Below are 16213 nucleotides of genomic sequence, written 5' to 3'. Positions count from 1 at the left end.
AATCTCTCAATCCAGTTATTGATCTATGTTGGGTGACGCTGTTTTTCCCTCCGATAAGACCACTCTGGGGTGTAATGACCTGGAAGTGGATCGATGAGCTCCCTGCTCTGATCCCTCTGCTCAAGCCTGGACATTACCGGCTCTGATATGGCCTTCTGTGTGCTGCCCGTCTGAGGCAGACGGACACAGCAGCCCTCCCGGAACACTAATTATCCGTGCACGACCAGCGCTAAGGTTGTTTTTCTTACAGTAAACCCTGTCAGGTGGCATTAGCTAACGTGTTACATAGCAGCATCTGATATAACAATGGAGCCTCTGAGCCTTTTGGGATTATGGAAGAATCAATGATTATTTCGATATGTAGTTATTCCTTAAGTATATATTGAATAAGCATTACAAAAACCACATCTATAGAGCCAATAAACCAAGACAATTGGTCAGTAGGTTTTTGTGAGTGAATTATTGCATTAGTGCAACTAAAGGTGGACTTTAAAAGTGCCAGTAAACATGCTAACTGGATTGAATATTTACGTTTTAAAAGCGTAGCTAAACCAGCTTTTTGAGTTTTAAGAGCTCACTATTGACGACTGTTACAGTTTGTGACTTGATTATAGTCCCGTCCATATATGTTCATTCGCGGACTGAATTCCACTGAATTATGTGTCAGCCTCCCGCAGCATCCATCTCTGTGAGTGTATTCTGTAAATGTCTAATAAGCACATTCAACCAGTGAAACTCCAGTGACATAACCAGTCCTGGCAACCCCCCTCTGTTACCGTTGCAGTGGCAATTTTCCATCGACCCCCACCTGCTGACCTTCCCGTGGCTATAAAGGTTAGAGTTTGAGTCATATTGCAGGTGCCTGTGAAGACAACACCGCTTTACTCAAAGACAACAGCAGCTAATGCAGGATATGACGTGCTCGTTAGCAATTTGCAGTGCTGAATGATGTCGGACGTGTGATGGTGTGAGGAGTCTAAAGAAGATCTCTGACAAAGATTCTTTACTGGAGACAACAGACAGGCTGCATTTCAACCTCCCACACACCGGCTGCAAATCTAAGGGCTTTGTACTGATATACACAGATCTTAAAGCTAAAACACACTAATTTATGCTGGAGCACAAGACAGACAAGCTCGCAATCTGAGCCTCATCCTGGCCCGCCACTGTGTGTTTAACTCTGCAACACGGGGATATTAATAGATGTAAACAGAAATAATGAACCCCTCATCATAATTCCCCAGTAACACAGTGGTTCCGCTAATGGCGTACAGAGAAAAAGATGGAAATGATGTAACTAATGACCCGTCCCGCTCTGCGTAGTCACGGAACAAACATCACGCTACACTGCCTCCTCCGTCTCTCTGACAAACGGTGTTGGGGGGGGGTTCTCCCTCTGCACCCCTCTCTATTCCCCTCTCTTTCACCTCCCGTGTCTTGTAGTTCTCGGCGGGGTGACGGGGGCACAGATGACTTCAGCGGCGCCGCATAGCAAAGCAGGTTGGCCCAGCGTGAGGGCCAGATCCTGGCAGTAATGAGCCGACTCTGACAGGGAAGAAGTGATGTGGAAGGCAATGGAGTGAAAGTGTGTGTATGTGTGTGTCCTCTGTCTTGTGATCAGCCGCCGGAGGTTGCTCCAAATGAGGCCTGCTGTGACCACAAGGCTGTGTTAGTATTTGTTTCACATTTTTGAATGTGTCAACAAATTTGCTCATCGACTATTTACATCTGCTGAAAAAGAATACGTCTGGAGACGCGAGTGTTTCAAATCGCAGTCACAGTGAATAATAAGCAAATAGTAACACAATATATTTATATAAAAAGGTTTATTGGGGGTCTCCCTCCTTGGAATGTTGCACTGTCACGTTTCTACAGTAGCCCAGAAGGGACAAATTATAATCATTTAAGTGGAACAAAAATAAAAAACATTAAAATTGCCAATGCTAATTTCTAAACACATCAACACCATTAACCACTGACGTGAATATTTTTGGAAGTAATTTGTTTCCTGCCACTTAAGGATCTCTGACACTCGTGTAATAACCAGCCTTGCCACTAGATGCCGCCAACATTTACTGGACCGATTAAATTCGAGACTGTCGACAGTTTTCAGAGGTTTGCACGGGCTGACACACAGGGTTCTTAAATTAAGCATTGAGAAAGAAGGTTACTTCAGGTGCTGTTTTAACTGAAAATCCAATCAAATCAAAGCGTAGACATCTGGGTGACATGCAAAGTCTGGAACATTTCATTACTGCTCCGACTGTGCGTCTCTCTTTTGCTCTGCAGTCAACAGGAAGTCACAGGTGTCTGTGAAACTACAACAAGCTTTTATTTGCTTCCTGTCCTTGAACAAAGAGCCGCTGTCAACCTCCTGTCCTTGTAATCACCGAGGCCTGAAATGCAACAAATCATGTAGAAGACAATAAAAGCTAGCTGGCAGTTATTTTGAGGGGAGCCATTGCATTGCTTTGAACTCATTTATCCTAGAATTTGTCATCTGTGTGTATTCCAGGCTGACGCTAACGGTTTGTGGTTTAAATCTAAATCACCCTTTATGCTCCGTAGCTGTCTTGGTGTGTGTGTGGGGTTGTATTCTTAGCATTTACCCAGATGTAAAATTATTCTAAATGTCTAGCCAACCGACACGCACGCGTACACACACACACACACACACGTGAGCGAGGTAATTATGGCCTACCGATTCATATTTCAGCTCCACTGCATTAGCAGATGTACATAGAAGCTCAAAATGGGGCCAGTGCTCGTGTGTGTGCATGTGTGTGTCTTGTGAACTCATGGATAGTTTAGAATTCTTCACTGCTCTGAGGACATAAACACTTTCTGTACCTCCAGCTCTGATTTAGTTTCCTTCTCACAATAAACCTTGTGTTTATTTTTATTTCTGTCTAGTCAGCGCACGTGTGTGTGTGTGTGCGTGTGTGTTTGGCGACTGTGCCCCATGCCACAGTTTAACACAAGTTACAGCATTAGAGGCCTCCTCGCCGCTGCCATGTAAATCCTTATTTCCTCCCCAGCACGCTCTGCCACTCACGGCCCGCTCCTCTCTGATAGTTTTTATAAGTTGAAGGTGGGGGGAGGGAGAGCGAGGACGGGGGAATGGGGGGGGGATCTCCTGCTGGATTTTGGCTGTGTGAACACGCGGCTGTAATGCTTCCTGACAGCTTGAGGAAGGCGCCAATTAGGAGGGAACAAGACGGTTGTTGGAAAACAGAAGAAAGAAAAGCAGAAGAACGTGACTTTATAACGTAGAGGCCTCGTCTGGGATCGACCTCATCCGTAGATACTTCAGGCGGAGGGTGTGTTTGTTTGAATCTTGACACACCGCTGGGGCTAATCAGGCAATGAGTGTATCTGTGTCTGATAAACCCCAGCTGATATGACTCAAGTCATGCCTGGCCAATGTAACCGTATATATTATTGCGATATAGGGCCAAAGAGTCAGCTATTGCGCAAACAGGTGATTGGGCTTCTGTAACCTTCCACCACAACTTCAGGTTCATGTTTTTGAGCTGATTGACCTGTACTTTAACACCAGATAAGCCAGTTTCAAACTCAACATGCATGTCAGCACATGCACAGGTGCACGAACGCGCATGCACGCAGGTGTGTTCCCCCTCCAGACTCAACAGAGAAGAGATTGACCCGCTCCGGAGGCCGCCGTGGGCCCCTCCCCCCTCTGAACTTGCGACAAACCCCAAGCGGACCGAAGCGCATTTGGCTGGTCTGATGGTGCTGAATCACCGCCTGAGAGAGCGAGAGGGAGGGATGGCCGCCCGCTCGGCTCCGCAAAAGCAATTTTACCCATTTAAGGCAGTCACTGCCGGTGTTTTTCCTACCCTGCTCTTTTCTTCCTCTGCCAACAGACCATCACTGACAAGGTCACTGAAAACTCGAACAGCTGCTGCCCGTCTTTATTCTGTTTCTGCTGGCATCATGAGGTGTGTTTAGCTCTGGCCGGCACAGACACGGGAATGCGTGCAGGACCTATGCAAATCTGGCGGTGAGTGGCAGGAGAGGCGATTTAAAAGGGAAAACGTTTGTTTAAAGCACAGAGGGGAGTTCTGTGAGGTTTTTAAGGTCCGTCAGCGCTTTCTCGTTTCGCACAGGCTAAATCAAAGGCGTGCGCTGCGAATATTTCGTGTTATCTTTGATTTGCCAGACGAGAACCAGACGCTGCCGACAGGCATGAACCTGCTCTCTATGCTCATCCGTAGAACGTCAAGTCAAACAAGATAATTGGAGCTTCGAAAGGCTTGGTTTGGCATGCAGGCGTTAGACAGGAGCGTGGTTTACCTGAGTCAAGTGCCCGGCTTGCTGTGAGGACTCCAAGGTTGAGGTTAATACTCCACTGAGGATAAAAATATATCTGCCAACAGTGGCAGACTGTCAGGATACCATCAGAGAACAAAAACAAGAGCTATCCTCTGGGAGCTGCTGGTGTGAACGTGCATACCACTTGACTCTAAAGCAGAAAGAGTCCAGTGTGTGTGTGAGCTGTGAGGGCCGGGCGTGTTCCAGCCGGTACCGCTGCATGTACACACTCCCTCTGCGGCTGAGCCTGGGGGGCTGAACCAGTCGCCAAAGTGCTCTCCACACCTGGCAGAACGCCTCCCCCGGCGTCTCTGGAGCCTCCTCCCACTTGTTGGTCTCCTCTCCTGGTCTCCTCTCACCCCCACTCCCCTCCTTGAATCCACCCTGTGATCGATGTCCCCCTCGCAGGTTTGCCCCTCCGTAACTTCCCTTATTTCCTCCATCTCTTTGCTCCTCCTCTCCCACAAGAAGAAGAAGGTAGTAGTTAGGTTGTTTGCGGAGGGATGAGCTCAGTTCACACAGCTGAACTTGTACATAATCACAGTGTCGAGAGAAATCTCTCTGCTAACCTCTCTTTTTTCCCTTATCCTAGCATTACAGCCCCTGAGTGCTATTCTGGGACAGAGTACTTCTCTACTTCTATAATTTGGATCAGCTCTTGGCCTTTCAACTGCTCATATCATGGTGTGCGTGGCAGCGCTTTGTAAGGAGAAGTTCATTGACCTTTACGGCTGGAAACAGATGAGGAATCTGTTACATCTCGGTGAATATGCACTTAAAACCTCATTATTTTTAATCTCATGATGTCTCAAATGCTGATTTGGCTCCCAAAATAAAGATCTCCCATGATTCCACTTTTTTCCTCAGCTACACACGAAGCCAAAGAGTGATTTTACCACGTTGGAGCGCCCTCGAATCCCCGCTGCGATTGGAAAACATGGACAGAGAGCACAGCGGGTTCTCCTCCCCTCGTATGGCGGCGTATGAATATGTATGTTATTGGTTTAGCAGATGCCGGCATTAGTGAGTCAGCATGTGTGGCGGCTGCCTCGGCGGCGTGATGGATCTCGTTGTGGCGCGGCAGGTCTCAGCAGTGCCCTGACATCTGGGATTATTATATATTTTTTATGTATTATGTATTTATTATTACTTATTGTTCTATTTTTATCCTTGCAATCCTGAATGCCTTTTCCTCTGTGTGTTTTCGCAGCTGTTGCGCCATAAATTTCCCCGTTGTGGGACAAATAAAGGAAATCTGAATCGCTGCCTGCTGGTGGGCCTGTTTTTAAAGGACGTGACTAATTCTGGGTGTGTGCGCTCCAGGTATTAGTTTCATATTATTTTGGGGATCAGGTGAGCCAATCCATACCACCCGGCTCTGCCTTTGGATCGGAAGAAAAATGTTGTTGTTGACTTTTCAGGGGTGTGCCGGCAATTTAAAGGTCAGCGGTGGTGTTCCTCAGGTCCCTCCGGGGCCCCTCTCTACCACATGGCTCCGGAGTTCATTAGGAGCAAATGAGGAACGGGTCAACGCGGCCCTCATTCCTGGGAAACCTGTTGACCCGACAGCTGGCGGGCAGATGCTGATTACAGCAGCTGGACGCCACACCCTGACCGATATGGCTCTATGGCGCAGTCCTAATCTACTGGTTTTGTGTTGCAGTAACGGGAGGAAGGTGGATTACCTGTTGACTGGGAGGATGACATCACCTACATATGGACCTGGCAGCCGTTTGTGTGCCGCGTCCCTCCTGCCATGAGGGCGGCACGACCGGTCCCCAGGCGCCTGGCGACCGCCAGCAGATTATTCGCTCTGAGCTTCGATGTGTTCTGTCTTTCTGGAAGCACAGATGCTTTTGAAGCTCTGCTGAAGCGTGAATATCTCAGTCCCTCCGGAACGCGGCAAACATCCCAGACAGACAGACCCTTCCACACACCAGCACACTCACTGGTGGGTCCTGCCTGAGTGCATGACTAAATATTTAACATTTTAAAAGGACCAGACTCTTTTTTTCCCCCGCAGCGGCCCTCTTAATTCTGGAATACTGAGATTAAAGTCCTGAGATGCCCTTGGATGGGGAAATACAACAAATATCTATACTGCAGCTGTTCTAGTTCCGTGATTAAAGCTTAAACAGGACTATAAAGGCTCAATTATGCTGATAGGAACCATGCTACGTTTTTAAAGCCTATGGGAGTGGGATTGTTGAGGATATGAGCTTCTGTATTTTTTTTTTGTTTTGCTATCTTCTGCTTGCAGCTAAAGTGGGATTACACAGCTAATTCCAATTTCTTATCTTTGTCTGAACATCAAAATCGGAAGCTCAGCACAAAGCTCAGGGCAGGAGGGAAAAACGACACCAGCAGAGGACTTACATGCTCTCAGGAGGGAGACACCAGCAGAGACCAGACAGGACTGTATAATGGTGCAGAGCATGTGTGTGTCTGTGTGTGGAATTGTGTGTGCAGATGACAGAGGGACCCTTTCTAGAGAGTTTCCTCCACCCAGGTCAATTATAACACAGCCCACTGCCTGGGGATGGGTAGGGGGCAGAGAGAGAGACCGAGAGACACAGAGAGAGACCGAGGGAATAAAATGAACTGTGGCATGGAGTCAGCAGGTAATGAACACTGACACCCATGAGCCATGTGGCCCCTGAGCTGAAAGATACCGTCTCCCCTGTCCTTTCCGCTCACTTTCCTTCCCGCTTATCCCCCTCCGCCTCTCCTGCCGCATTCCTGACATGCCTCAGGGAGACGGAGGGGGCCTCCGGGACACACAAACAAAAGCACACAACGCACACAACAAACTCACAATGGCCCTGGCTGCAGCCATTGTCTGTGTGCACTGAGGAAAAGGTCTTGGTGCTCGCATACCGAAGGAGGACGGTGGTGTTGGTACACGTTGTCCTTAGTGACACATGAACTGCAAAAAAAACCTTTGTGCATTTAAAGACCAACTATTCATATTATTTAAACTGATTGACGTTATAAGATTGTGGGTTAATCCTAAATTTATCACTGAGTGAAGGTAAAGGCCAAAGAAGAGACTTCTGTCTATGCAGCACTGCCCTCTACTGGTTGAACAGCGCATGTCAACAATATTGAACTTGCAGACAAGTGAATACAAATGATGCTGAAAAACACCCAAGAAATGATTCCTTCGTTACTTCTGTTTTCAGTGATTTTTCTGATTTCTGAAAGTGCCTATGTCTGGTTTCCTCATGGGTATTTTCTGAAGCAGTGCACCTCTGTTGGCCGGACATTGGCCATAATGGCCACATAGCTTAGCGCCACATTAACCAACTAATCCCTCTTTCTTATTCCAGCTAACCTAACCTCGGGTTTCCAAGGTCCATCTGACACAGATAACAGCTGGTTTATTACTGCCCAAAGAGCTTTTCATTGAGGGAGAAGGAACACGCAAATACACTCTGAAAAGGCGGAAACTCACCGAAGTATAGTGGTTCTTGCCCATGTTGTGATTCTGGTTCTGGTTGAGGTTCTGGTTCTCCCGCTCTCTGCACTGCAGCCCAGCCAGGTGTCTCTCCAGGGCTGCCCAGTCCATGGTGGGCAGAGGCTCCTCCTCTACGCACTCCTCCTCCCTGTATCCCCCAATCCTTCCCCCGGTCCCTCCACTGCTCCCTCCATCACCTCCTCCGCCTCCACTGGTGCCGAAGCTGCGACCACCTCTGCCTCGGCTGTAACTGCGGTTGCTGGGCCTGTGGGTCCCTGTGCCCTCCTGCAGCGTACCTGGCGAGTGGAGTCGGTTGGTCCCAGGCAAAATCAGATTGCCGTTCTGTTTCAGTTCCTCTGGTGCAACCTCCACCGAGGTGGCAGTGCTTCCTCTGGAGGCTGGGAGGGTTGGGACAGTCTTCACTTCCTGGAACTCTTCAGCAAGGCTACGACTGCTCAGTGTCTTCCCGTAGCCCTCTTCAGGATTGTCGATCCCAACGCCTCCCCCACCATCCTCCCCAGGAAGAGGTTGTGGAGAGGTGTAGTCCTCACCATACTCACTCTCCCACTCCTCTATCACCTTCTTCTTGTACTCTTGGTAGTCCTCATCCTCCTCGTAGTCCTCTAAGGTGACCAGGTCTAGAGATGGGGAGGATTTGTAGACTTCCAAAGCGGCAAGGTCAAGAGATGGGGAACAAGGGGTAACCTTGTTGGAGTTGGACTCCGAGCTGGAGCGACTGGATGCATCGCTCCCCAGGTCCATGCCATCCTCCCGGTAATCCTGGAACAAGAAAGGAGAGAGGGGGGGTGTGAAGTGGAGAAATACACAGACCAGCAAAACAGAAGCAAGAAGGATGTAGAGAAGGAAAATGAAAGACAATTTAAGGAAGCGTGTAGACCTAGATTAGTGAAGCCAGTGCACTTCCTGTCCCAAAGGAACTTTTTTAGACCACAGGATTATTATAGATACAGATTCAGAGTTTTAGACTTCGGGTCCACGGTCTCTTACAGGGTTACAGTTACAGAGTTAGAGGGTGCAGGGTTTGGGTTTCCCATCGCTTCTGCACAGCCAATCAATGAGAAACCGAGTTGAGCAACTCCGGCATGTGAATACACATCGCTCTAGCTGTGACATGTATAAATGAACCCAACCTTAACTGCCACAAGGGCCCCATTGTACCTGACGGATCAGTTCACGCTTCGTGAAAGTATTCACATTGTTGACGACGGTCAACAAATCCACACCTGAATGGAAACACTCTCCTCTGGAATCATTACGTTTATTCCTCCACTGAGATGCATGAGGGTCCACACAGCCAACACAAGCTGGAAATGAAATATAAACTTGCAATAACAAGCATGAGGCAAGGCTACTGGACCACACCTGTGCACACCAGTATGACTCAGCATCCTGGATACTGGTTCCAAACACTGTTGTTGCACTGCGTAGACACAGGAGGATGAGGACTTGTATTGTTAGCAAGTCATCAGCCCGTCATCATGTGATTCATGTTGAAAGATATAAATACCATTAGCTTTTAGGCTGTCCCGACTATTACTTTCTTGATCAGTTACGTCAATGCCAGAATAAATTGTGGATTATCCTGCTGTTTGTGTGTTTACCCTCAATCCCGAGGTCCTGGCTCAACACCAGGAGTTCCTAAAGGCTTCCATGCGAAGTGTGAGAGAGCTTAAGGGCGCGCACGAAGCATTACCAGCCTACTTATGGCCTAATGCTGGAAAATCGCTGAGAGCGCCGGTGTTTTACAGCGCAAGATCCCGGCCATAATTACGGCAGCCTGCAAAGGGAGCGCGCCGCAAATACCTGGTTGGGTTTACTGGAAATGTGCGTTAATGTATCCAAGGAAGCGGTAGACGTTCTTACCGCCGTGCTCATCAAACGCGCCCCGATCACTGCGCGAACACCGGTCCCTGTGGCGGAGCTGCGAGCCAGCCCGTCATCCCGGCTTCGTCGCCCCTAACTGGTTGAAATAAATTCACGGAGGATCCGGCTGGATTTCCCCGTCTGACGTAGTAAAAGCACCAAGTGCCGCGATCTCGTTTCCAAATATCGGGCCGGCTTCGTCAGCCTCCGCGCTGCTATCCGAGATACATGGACACATTAAAAAAATGCAATCATGTTAAGTGTTTCACTGCCGGAGAGGGAGAGGGAGAGTGGGGGAAGAGAGGCGACGCTAGACTGGAGCTGGAGAGCTGATCCGCTGTGGGATTAACCGAAGCGCAGGCACACCGGGGGGACTGGATCACAAGAATACATGCAAATTGACAGCTGCGCCGATCCCCACCCCGCAGCCGGCCGGGTGTTTGGGGTTAGTCGGGCGGGAGGATGTTTTTATCTATGTCAAAGACCCCTTATCCCCACCCCTCACCCATATCTAACTCTGCTTGCAATGGTTCTGTGCGCGATCGCACACGCCCAGTCTGAGCCCGCATCGAGCGCACTCCACTTCTGCATGCGTGACAGTTGCGTGATCCGATCTGGCAGCCCGATTTGGGCAGCGGGTGACATTTAAGACTGGGTGCTGATAATATGAAAGGGTTCCTTTAATCTGTCATATGATGTAATGTTCTTCAAAACTCCCAGGAGGAACCTGAAAACCCCGGCAACCAGAAACGCCCAGCATCCCGCTGCCAGGGGAGCGCGGAGGCAAATGAAGCCACAAAGCCCCAGACAGACCTGTTATTATTAACCTAAATTATCTTTGCTCGCTTTGGTGGAGCTGAAGAAGAATGAGTCGGCGCCGTTTGAGCGAAACCCGTACTCACTGTCATCATGGTTGTAGCTTCCAAGTCGCGTCAGGAAGAGTCAAGACATTGTAAAGTGTAAATCCCAGCTGGAGGACGCCGGCGGTGCTGGTCTGTTCCCCGGCAGCTTTATTTTAAGGTGTGGGTGGCGGTGACGGAAGGGTTGACTAAGGAGAAATGACAGAGTGCCGGGGGATAATTCAGTCCAGTCATCGTGATGTGGACTGTCCAGCGATGAATAGAGAGGGGGGGGAGAAAAGGAGCAGACGTCTCACAATCCCGTCAGACCTGCGCCGCTCCTCTGCCTCGATGCGAGGATGAGCCAACCAGCAGTTCGGTCTCTCGCTGTCCTCCGTCAGCGGGTAAATAAATCGAGTCTGGAAAAGTGCGTCCTCTTCCACTGACGCGCCTGTGCGGAGCCCCAGCGCCCCCGACGGCCGGGTCCTATCGCTCTGGTGTTACCGAGGAGCGGCGTTCGGAAGCGGGCGCGCTACGCGCTGCCTGGCGCACATTCAGCGAGTGTGGCGGCTCCCTGCGCGCACGGCGGCCGGCCTCATCCTCTAGTGCAGCGCGCAGCTCTGAAAGCGACGACGACAGAACACACAACTAAAGCCCACCCTTCTGCACCCACTGACCTTGCAAAGCGTCAGGAAGAGAGTGGAGGATGGAGAGAGAGAGAGAGAGCGCGGGGGGGAGAGGGAGAGAGAACTGGGTGAATTATTAAAAATAACCTGGGTGTTCTCAAGAACCTGTCACAGATCGGAAGTCTGGCTGCGGGGAGTTGTCTTGTGGTCAAAAAATTTGCAAAAAGACAAACTTTGTTAAAGTCAGACTGGCTAATTTGGATGGCCGATATAGAAGCAAGTGTCCAAACACTGAAAATAGATCTCTGAGCTGGGACCTCTTGCCGGTCTGTGCTGATATAATCTGAATAATGTTCTATTTTTCTCGTTGAATTCACAGCTGAGTGAGCTTTTAGTGTAGGTGCAGTTTGACACTTGTGTGAACGGTGTGAATGGGAGCAATTCGGCAGCCGTAAGGTCCCACCTTCCCCTGAACTGGCACATCATTAGGCAGCCAATCAGATCTTAAGGGTGAGCAACCCCAAACTGAGCAGGGTGACCTCTGGCACACACTCGCTCAACAGCCCATTATTAGAGCGCCCAATCTGCCCACGATTGTTATCTAAGCGGTAACCTCAGTAACCCCGAAATGCTCGCAACCCTCATCAACAATTCTTGTCAACATCATGTAAACAGACATTTAATTTGACTATATTTCCGTCTCAATTTTGTTTAATGCCGTTTAGCGAAAACAGATGGCAGCCACGATGTGGCGAGATGGCTTCGCGTTGCAACAGCTGGCAGTTTAGGCATTTTGAGAGGCGGATTATGTTAAAAGTTAACTGAGCTGGAGTGACATTTGAATAACAAGCGTCGTGATTACAGGGATGTTGTGACGACCTCCGCATCATTCTGCACGCCTCGCTGGGTGCCGCGTAGCTTGTAGATGAATGGAGGATGGGTACCATCTCTCCTCACCGATTACATTGATTGGAGTTGAATCCCACTGGATTCATCCATGTGAGAAAGTAGTACCTTCCGATTCCAGGCAGCCGAGCTTGACTGGAGGAGGGATCTATTGAGGGTCTCAGCGAGGGTTCCACCTGTTATTATCACCTCTTGCTCTTGTTTTGAGGGCCTGTTCCGTTTGTTGCCCCACCAATATGGTCCAAGGAACCAGGACATCATTGTCCATTCACTTCAGATAGCTTCTCTTATCTCTTTTCCAAATGGTCAAAACACAAATATTGTCATATTCAGGCCCACATCTAAAAAAAATGAAACAGAAATTTTGAGAATAAAGTCGTAATGTTATAAGAAAAAAGGCAAAATATCACAAGAAAGCAAAATGCTTTTTCTCATAATGATGTGACCTTCCCCCCCTTTATTTCATTTTTTCAGGTTGGGCCTAATGCAGTTAAAGTGAAGCGTAATAAATGCTGCATGTTCCACCAATCAGTGATTCCACATAAGCCCTCATGTTATTATGTTGGGTTCATTTTGGTGGAGATGCGCCGAGGTTTTCCAAAAATCCCGGTTATTTAACAAAAGCACCGGTGTTAGAAAAGAGGCTCACATCCAAATTTGAGCCAGTTCCTTAGCCACCTCCAGACAACAAGCGTTCCGTTCTGTTTTTCCTGCCTCGCTTCATTGAGGAAGAGGTGACGATCGAGGTGGCGTTCTGTGGGATTTACTGATCACCAACGGACAGAAGCAGGTCAAGATCTACATCCCTGTCTTCCTGTTTGGGTCTGTCTGCAGCAGCCGCAGGAATCACTAAACCCTATCTCTGACAGGGAGATAACGGCGAGAAAGAACAGCCCTCAGATAACGCCGTAAAACCAGAAAACATCTTCCTCTGCTCACATCCGTCTCGGAGGCATTTAAAAACAGGGCGCCGTTGACAGTTGGTGAGAAATTGAAACTGCCTCCGCCATGTCAGAAACGCACTGACTCTAACGGAGAGACACTAAAAGTGACCTTGGAGGCTTAACTACCCGCATTCCCCCCCCCCCCCCGTACTCAGTCTTCAGGGGCCAGTGTGGGGAGCTCACCTCGGAGTGGACCTAAATGACCAGACAGAACACAAGGCGTCGGAAACAAGGAGGTTAAAAAGCAGGCAGAACATCTGCTCTTGTATCTTCACGTCCTCCTCTGATTAAAAAGACCGAATCATCTCTTTCCTTTTGAAAAATAGTAACATAAATAAATATGAGCCACAAATAGCAGACTCTAGCGGCTTCAACAGTCAGGTTAGCTAGTAGCATCAATTCAACTTAATCACAGTTGAATATTCATGTCGATTTTGTGGCACATTTTGTAAAACCAGCTATTTCCAATCACAGGAGCCACTAGAGGATGCTCTGGAGCCCATTAAGCCCTGTGCTGAGCCTGGATATCGCTGCTGTTTCTACTTTATCCTAATATACATTCTAATGACACACAAATTACAATTTAGCTGCTTTTAAAAACTTTCTCCAAAGCTCATTAAAAGTGCACAAGCTAACAATTATTGCTTAGATGGAGACACTTTTTATGGGAATATTTTTTGATATATTGACAGCGTCTATTAATGGTTGAAAATAAAACAAGTGATGGAGGAAAGGTCTTTCAGACTTCTGGCGCAGAGATGTTGTACCAAATCAATCACGAATCAGAACAGCGCAATTAGAGGATGAAAGATGTTTGGAATATTCTAACAAATAGATGTTAATGTCCAACTGGGCCACACAAAGCAGCCCGTGCACCGAGGCAGCGGCGGCAGGATGCAGACTTCTACATGATGAATAGAGACGTCAGGCGGCCACAATAGAGGTCGGAGCCTTAACCGTGCCGATTGACCCGGCGTTCCGGAGAGAAAGGGTGGTCGAACCACCGGGAGCAGCCATCAATCACCCCCTGAAACGGTGATTATTTACTCCATTCAAATCAGAGAGCAAAGCAATGTGGAGCAAAGGTGTGTGTGTGTGGGTTTGAGCGCCTCTGCGTGATTTCCAAGGCAACAACAGGCACGTGCGAATGAGCACATGTGTGAAACGATGTGCGTGCTCATATGCCGCGAAGGCTATCGTGGTTTGGAAATTGCACCCAGTTGCACGCCAGCGCCTGTCTGGGATTGAACTGCTAATATCTTGTTGTTTTATGATATCGATCGTCCATACGAGGCAACAATTTCGCTTGCTAACGAAGTGTGAAATGAATGGTGGGAGTATTTTATCATGTGTTTATGCAGCGTTCACACATACCGTATACTGTCTTCAGAAAGTCATGTAAAAAGGACACAAATCAGGAGCCAACTTGTCGAATTTCCTTATTAAGATGATTATGATGTACAGGATATGGCGCTAATCTAAAATAATAGCTTCAAAGAGGACGACGTACAGGAATCAGAACAAATATGGTGGACGAGCTGAGGATGCGTGATTGTGATGCAGACTCCTCAGGGGTGGGGAGGGGTGACTAGAATGGGGGCAGTGGAACATTCGGAACCATTTGGACCCATCGGAACATTTTGCCAATTGGAGGAGAGAAATTTGAAAATCCGTGGAACTGGTCCAAATTGGAGAGGATTCCATCGGGCCTGCAGGAAGATCCATGCAAGACTCCATTGTTACTGCTGCAGGGGCGTCACGTAACGTTTGGAATTATACGTAGAAACAGTGAGATGCAGATGCTAATTAATCAAATCCACTCTGAAAAACACAGTTGTTTGTAATGTTTTGGCTAAATCTTGGTTTAACTCTAGTTACAAGTTTAGTAACAATACTGGAATTTAATTTGTAATTTGCTTATGATGATATTTATAAGCCCATTCAAGAACTCTCACATGTCCTTGAGGAAAGACTAACATTCTTAAGATTATTCTCTCTTTCCTGGTGGTATCAGCTGCTCGTGTGTAATAAGATCTTCCTGTTGTCCCCCTGATTCCTGCTGCCAGATACAAAGTTCATCATATTGTTGGATTATGAAATAAATAAAAAAACACTAAAATACTGACAAGTTTTCAAGGACCTTAGAAAGGAGGACAAAACTCTGGTCAAGAAACTGCACATGAAGCCTCCTGCATGTGTGGAGAGGATCAGGGCCCAGTCCAGAGACGTACTGCTGCCTGCCTGGCATCCGCCACGGCCTCGCCAGCGCCACAGACGGGCAAGTCTACACAGCCATCCTGCTCTCTGCTCCACTCCAAGCCTTCACCGTGCACAGATGTCCATGCAATTTACTGCCCACTCTAAATTGGACCACTCCTCTGGTGTTTTGTTCAGCCCTGGCACCTGCTATTTTTCACCTTCTCTCTTTAAAAAAAAAAATCAAACAAAAAAAAAGAAAGCGGTAGAGTAGGCGGCCGGGCTGATTTAAGAAGCAAATTACAGGACGAGGAGTGGGAGGAAAGGATAACATTTGAGGAAGAGGTGCAATCGAATGGAGAGGCTGTGCTTTATGCGCAGGCATGAAGCAGCGAGTGGCGCTTCTCTGTGTCACCCTCAGAACTCAGGTGCCACAGAAACACCAGCGCAACAACTAGCATATCTAGCTTAATCCAACGCCTTTGAAAGCAGAATAAAATGAGGAGACTCACCAGTATTCATTATCTGCTACAGTTGTCACTGAATGAATGTAAAAAATGACCCCAAGCAGGTAGAATTTACTTATGACGTATTAGAAATGCAAATAATGGAAAGATAAAAGACAGAGATTAGCAAAAAAGATCAGATTATAACATTTAAAATGATAATCGTCTTCCTTTCATGCGGATTATGAAAGACAGCAGTGATGATTAGAGCTAATCCGTGACCGCAGAGCTCCGATAATAGAAAAACGAGGTAATAAACGGCCAGAGTTTGTGTGAAATGATAGTTTCTGCAATTAACATCTGTCATTTGATAATGAATCCATTCCATGGAGACTGCCAACCAGGTGGGCCCGCCAGCGCTGGCTACGTGGGGGTGGTGAAGCATGCTAATTTGGGGGGTAGCACAGGTAATACAGGGCTGGTTTGTTATTTTAAAAAGAAGAAAAGAAGATCGCTGAATGCCGCGTGGAGAGAACTTTCAAACGCTCCGACGCTTTTGACACTTTCGCTTCTCCGAGGC

The 16213-nt window shown here is 48.0% G+C and overlaps 1 protein-coding gene and 1 long non-coding RNA gene across 3 annotated transcripts in view; one reads left to right on the top strand and one right to left on the bottom strand.

The window, feature by feature from the left end:
• Window positions 1-16213, bottom strand: part of schip1 (schwannomin interacting protein 1) — a 113904-nt gene that overhangs the window by 14662 nt on the left and 83029 nt on the right. For both annotated transcript variants that reach the window (XM_057048814.1, XM_057048816.1), the window contains exon 9: window positions 7790-8572. In XM_057048814.1, the coding sequence (XP_056904794.1) occupies window positions 7790-8572 (783 nt within the window). The remainder of the gene's footprint in view (window positions 1-7789; window positions 8573-16213) is intronic.
• LOC130534566 (uncharacterized) lies at window positions 3163-5600 on the top strand. Its single transcript, XR_008952921.1, has 3 exons — window positions 3163-4024; window positions 4936-5098; window positions 5203-5600. It is a non-coding gene; the product is annotated as an uncharacterized LOC130534566 (long non-coding RNA).

The sequence above is a fragment of the Takifugu flavidus genome, chromosome 12 (genome assembly GCF_003711565.1).
Source record: "Takifugu flavidus isolate HTHZ2018 chromosome 12, ASM371156v2, whole genome shotgun sequence".
NCBI classification, from domain to species: domain Eukaryota; kingdom Metazoa; phylum Chordata; class Actinopteri; order Tetraodontiformes; family Tetraodontidae; genus Takifugu; species Takifugu flavidus.
Note: the sequence above shows the minus strand (reverse complement) of the source record. Positions and strands in the feature narration are given on the sequence as shown.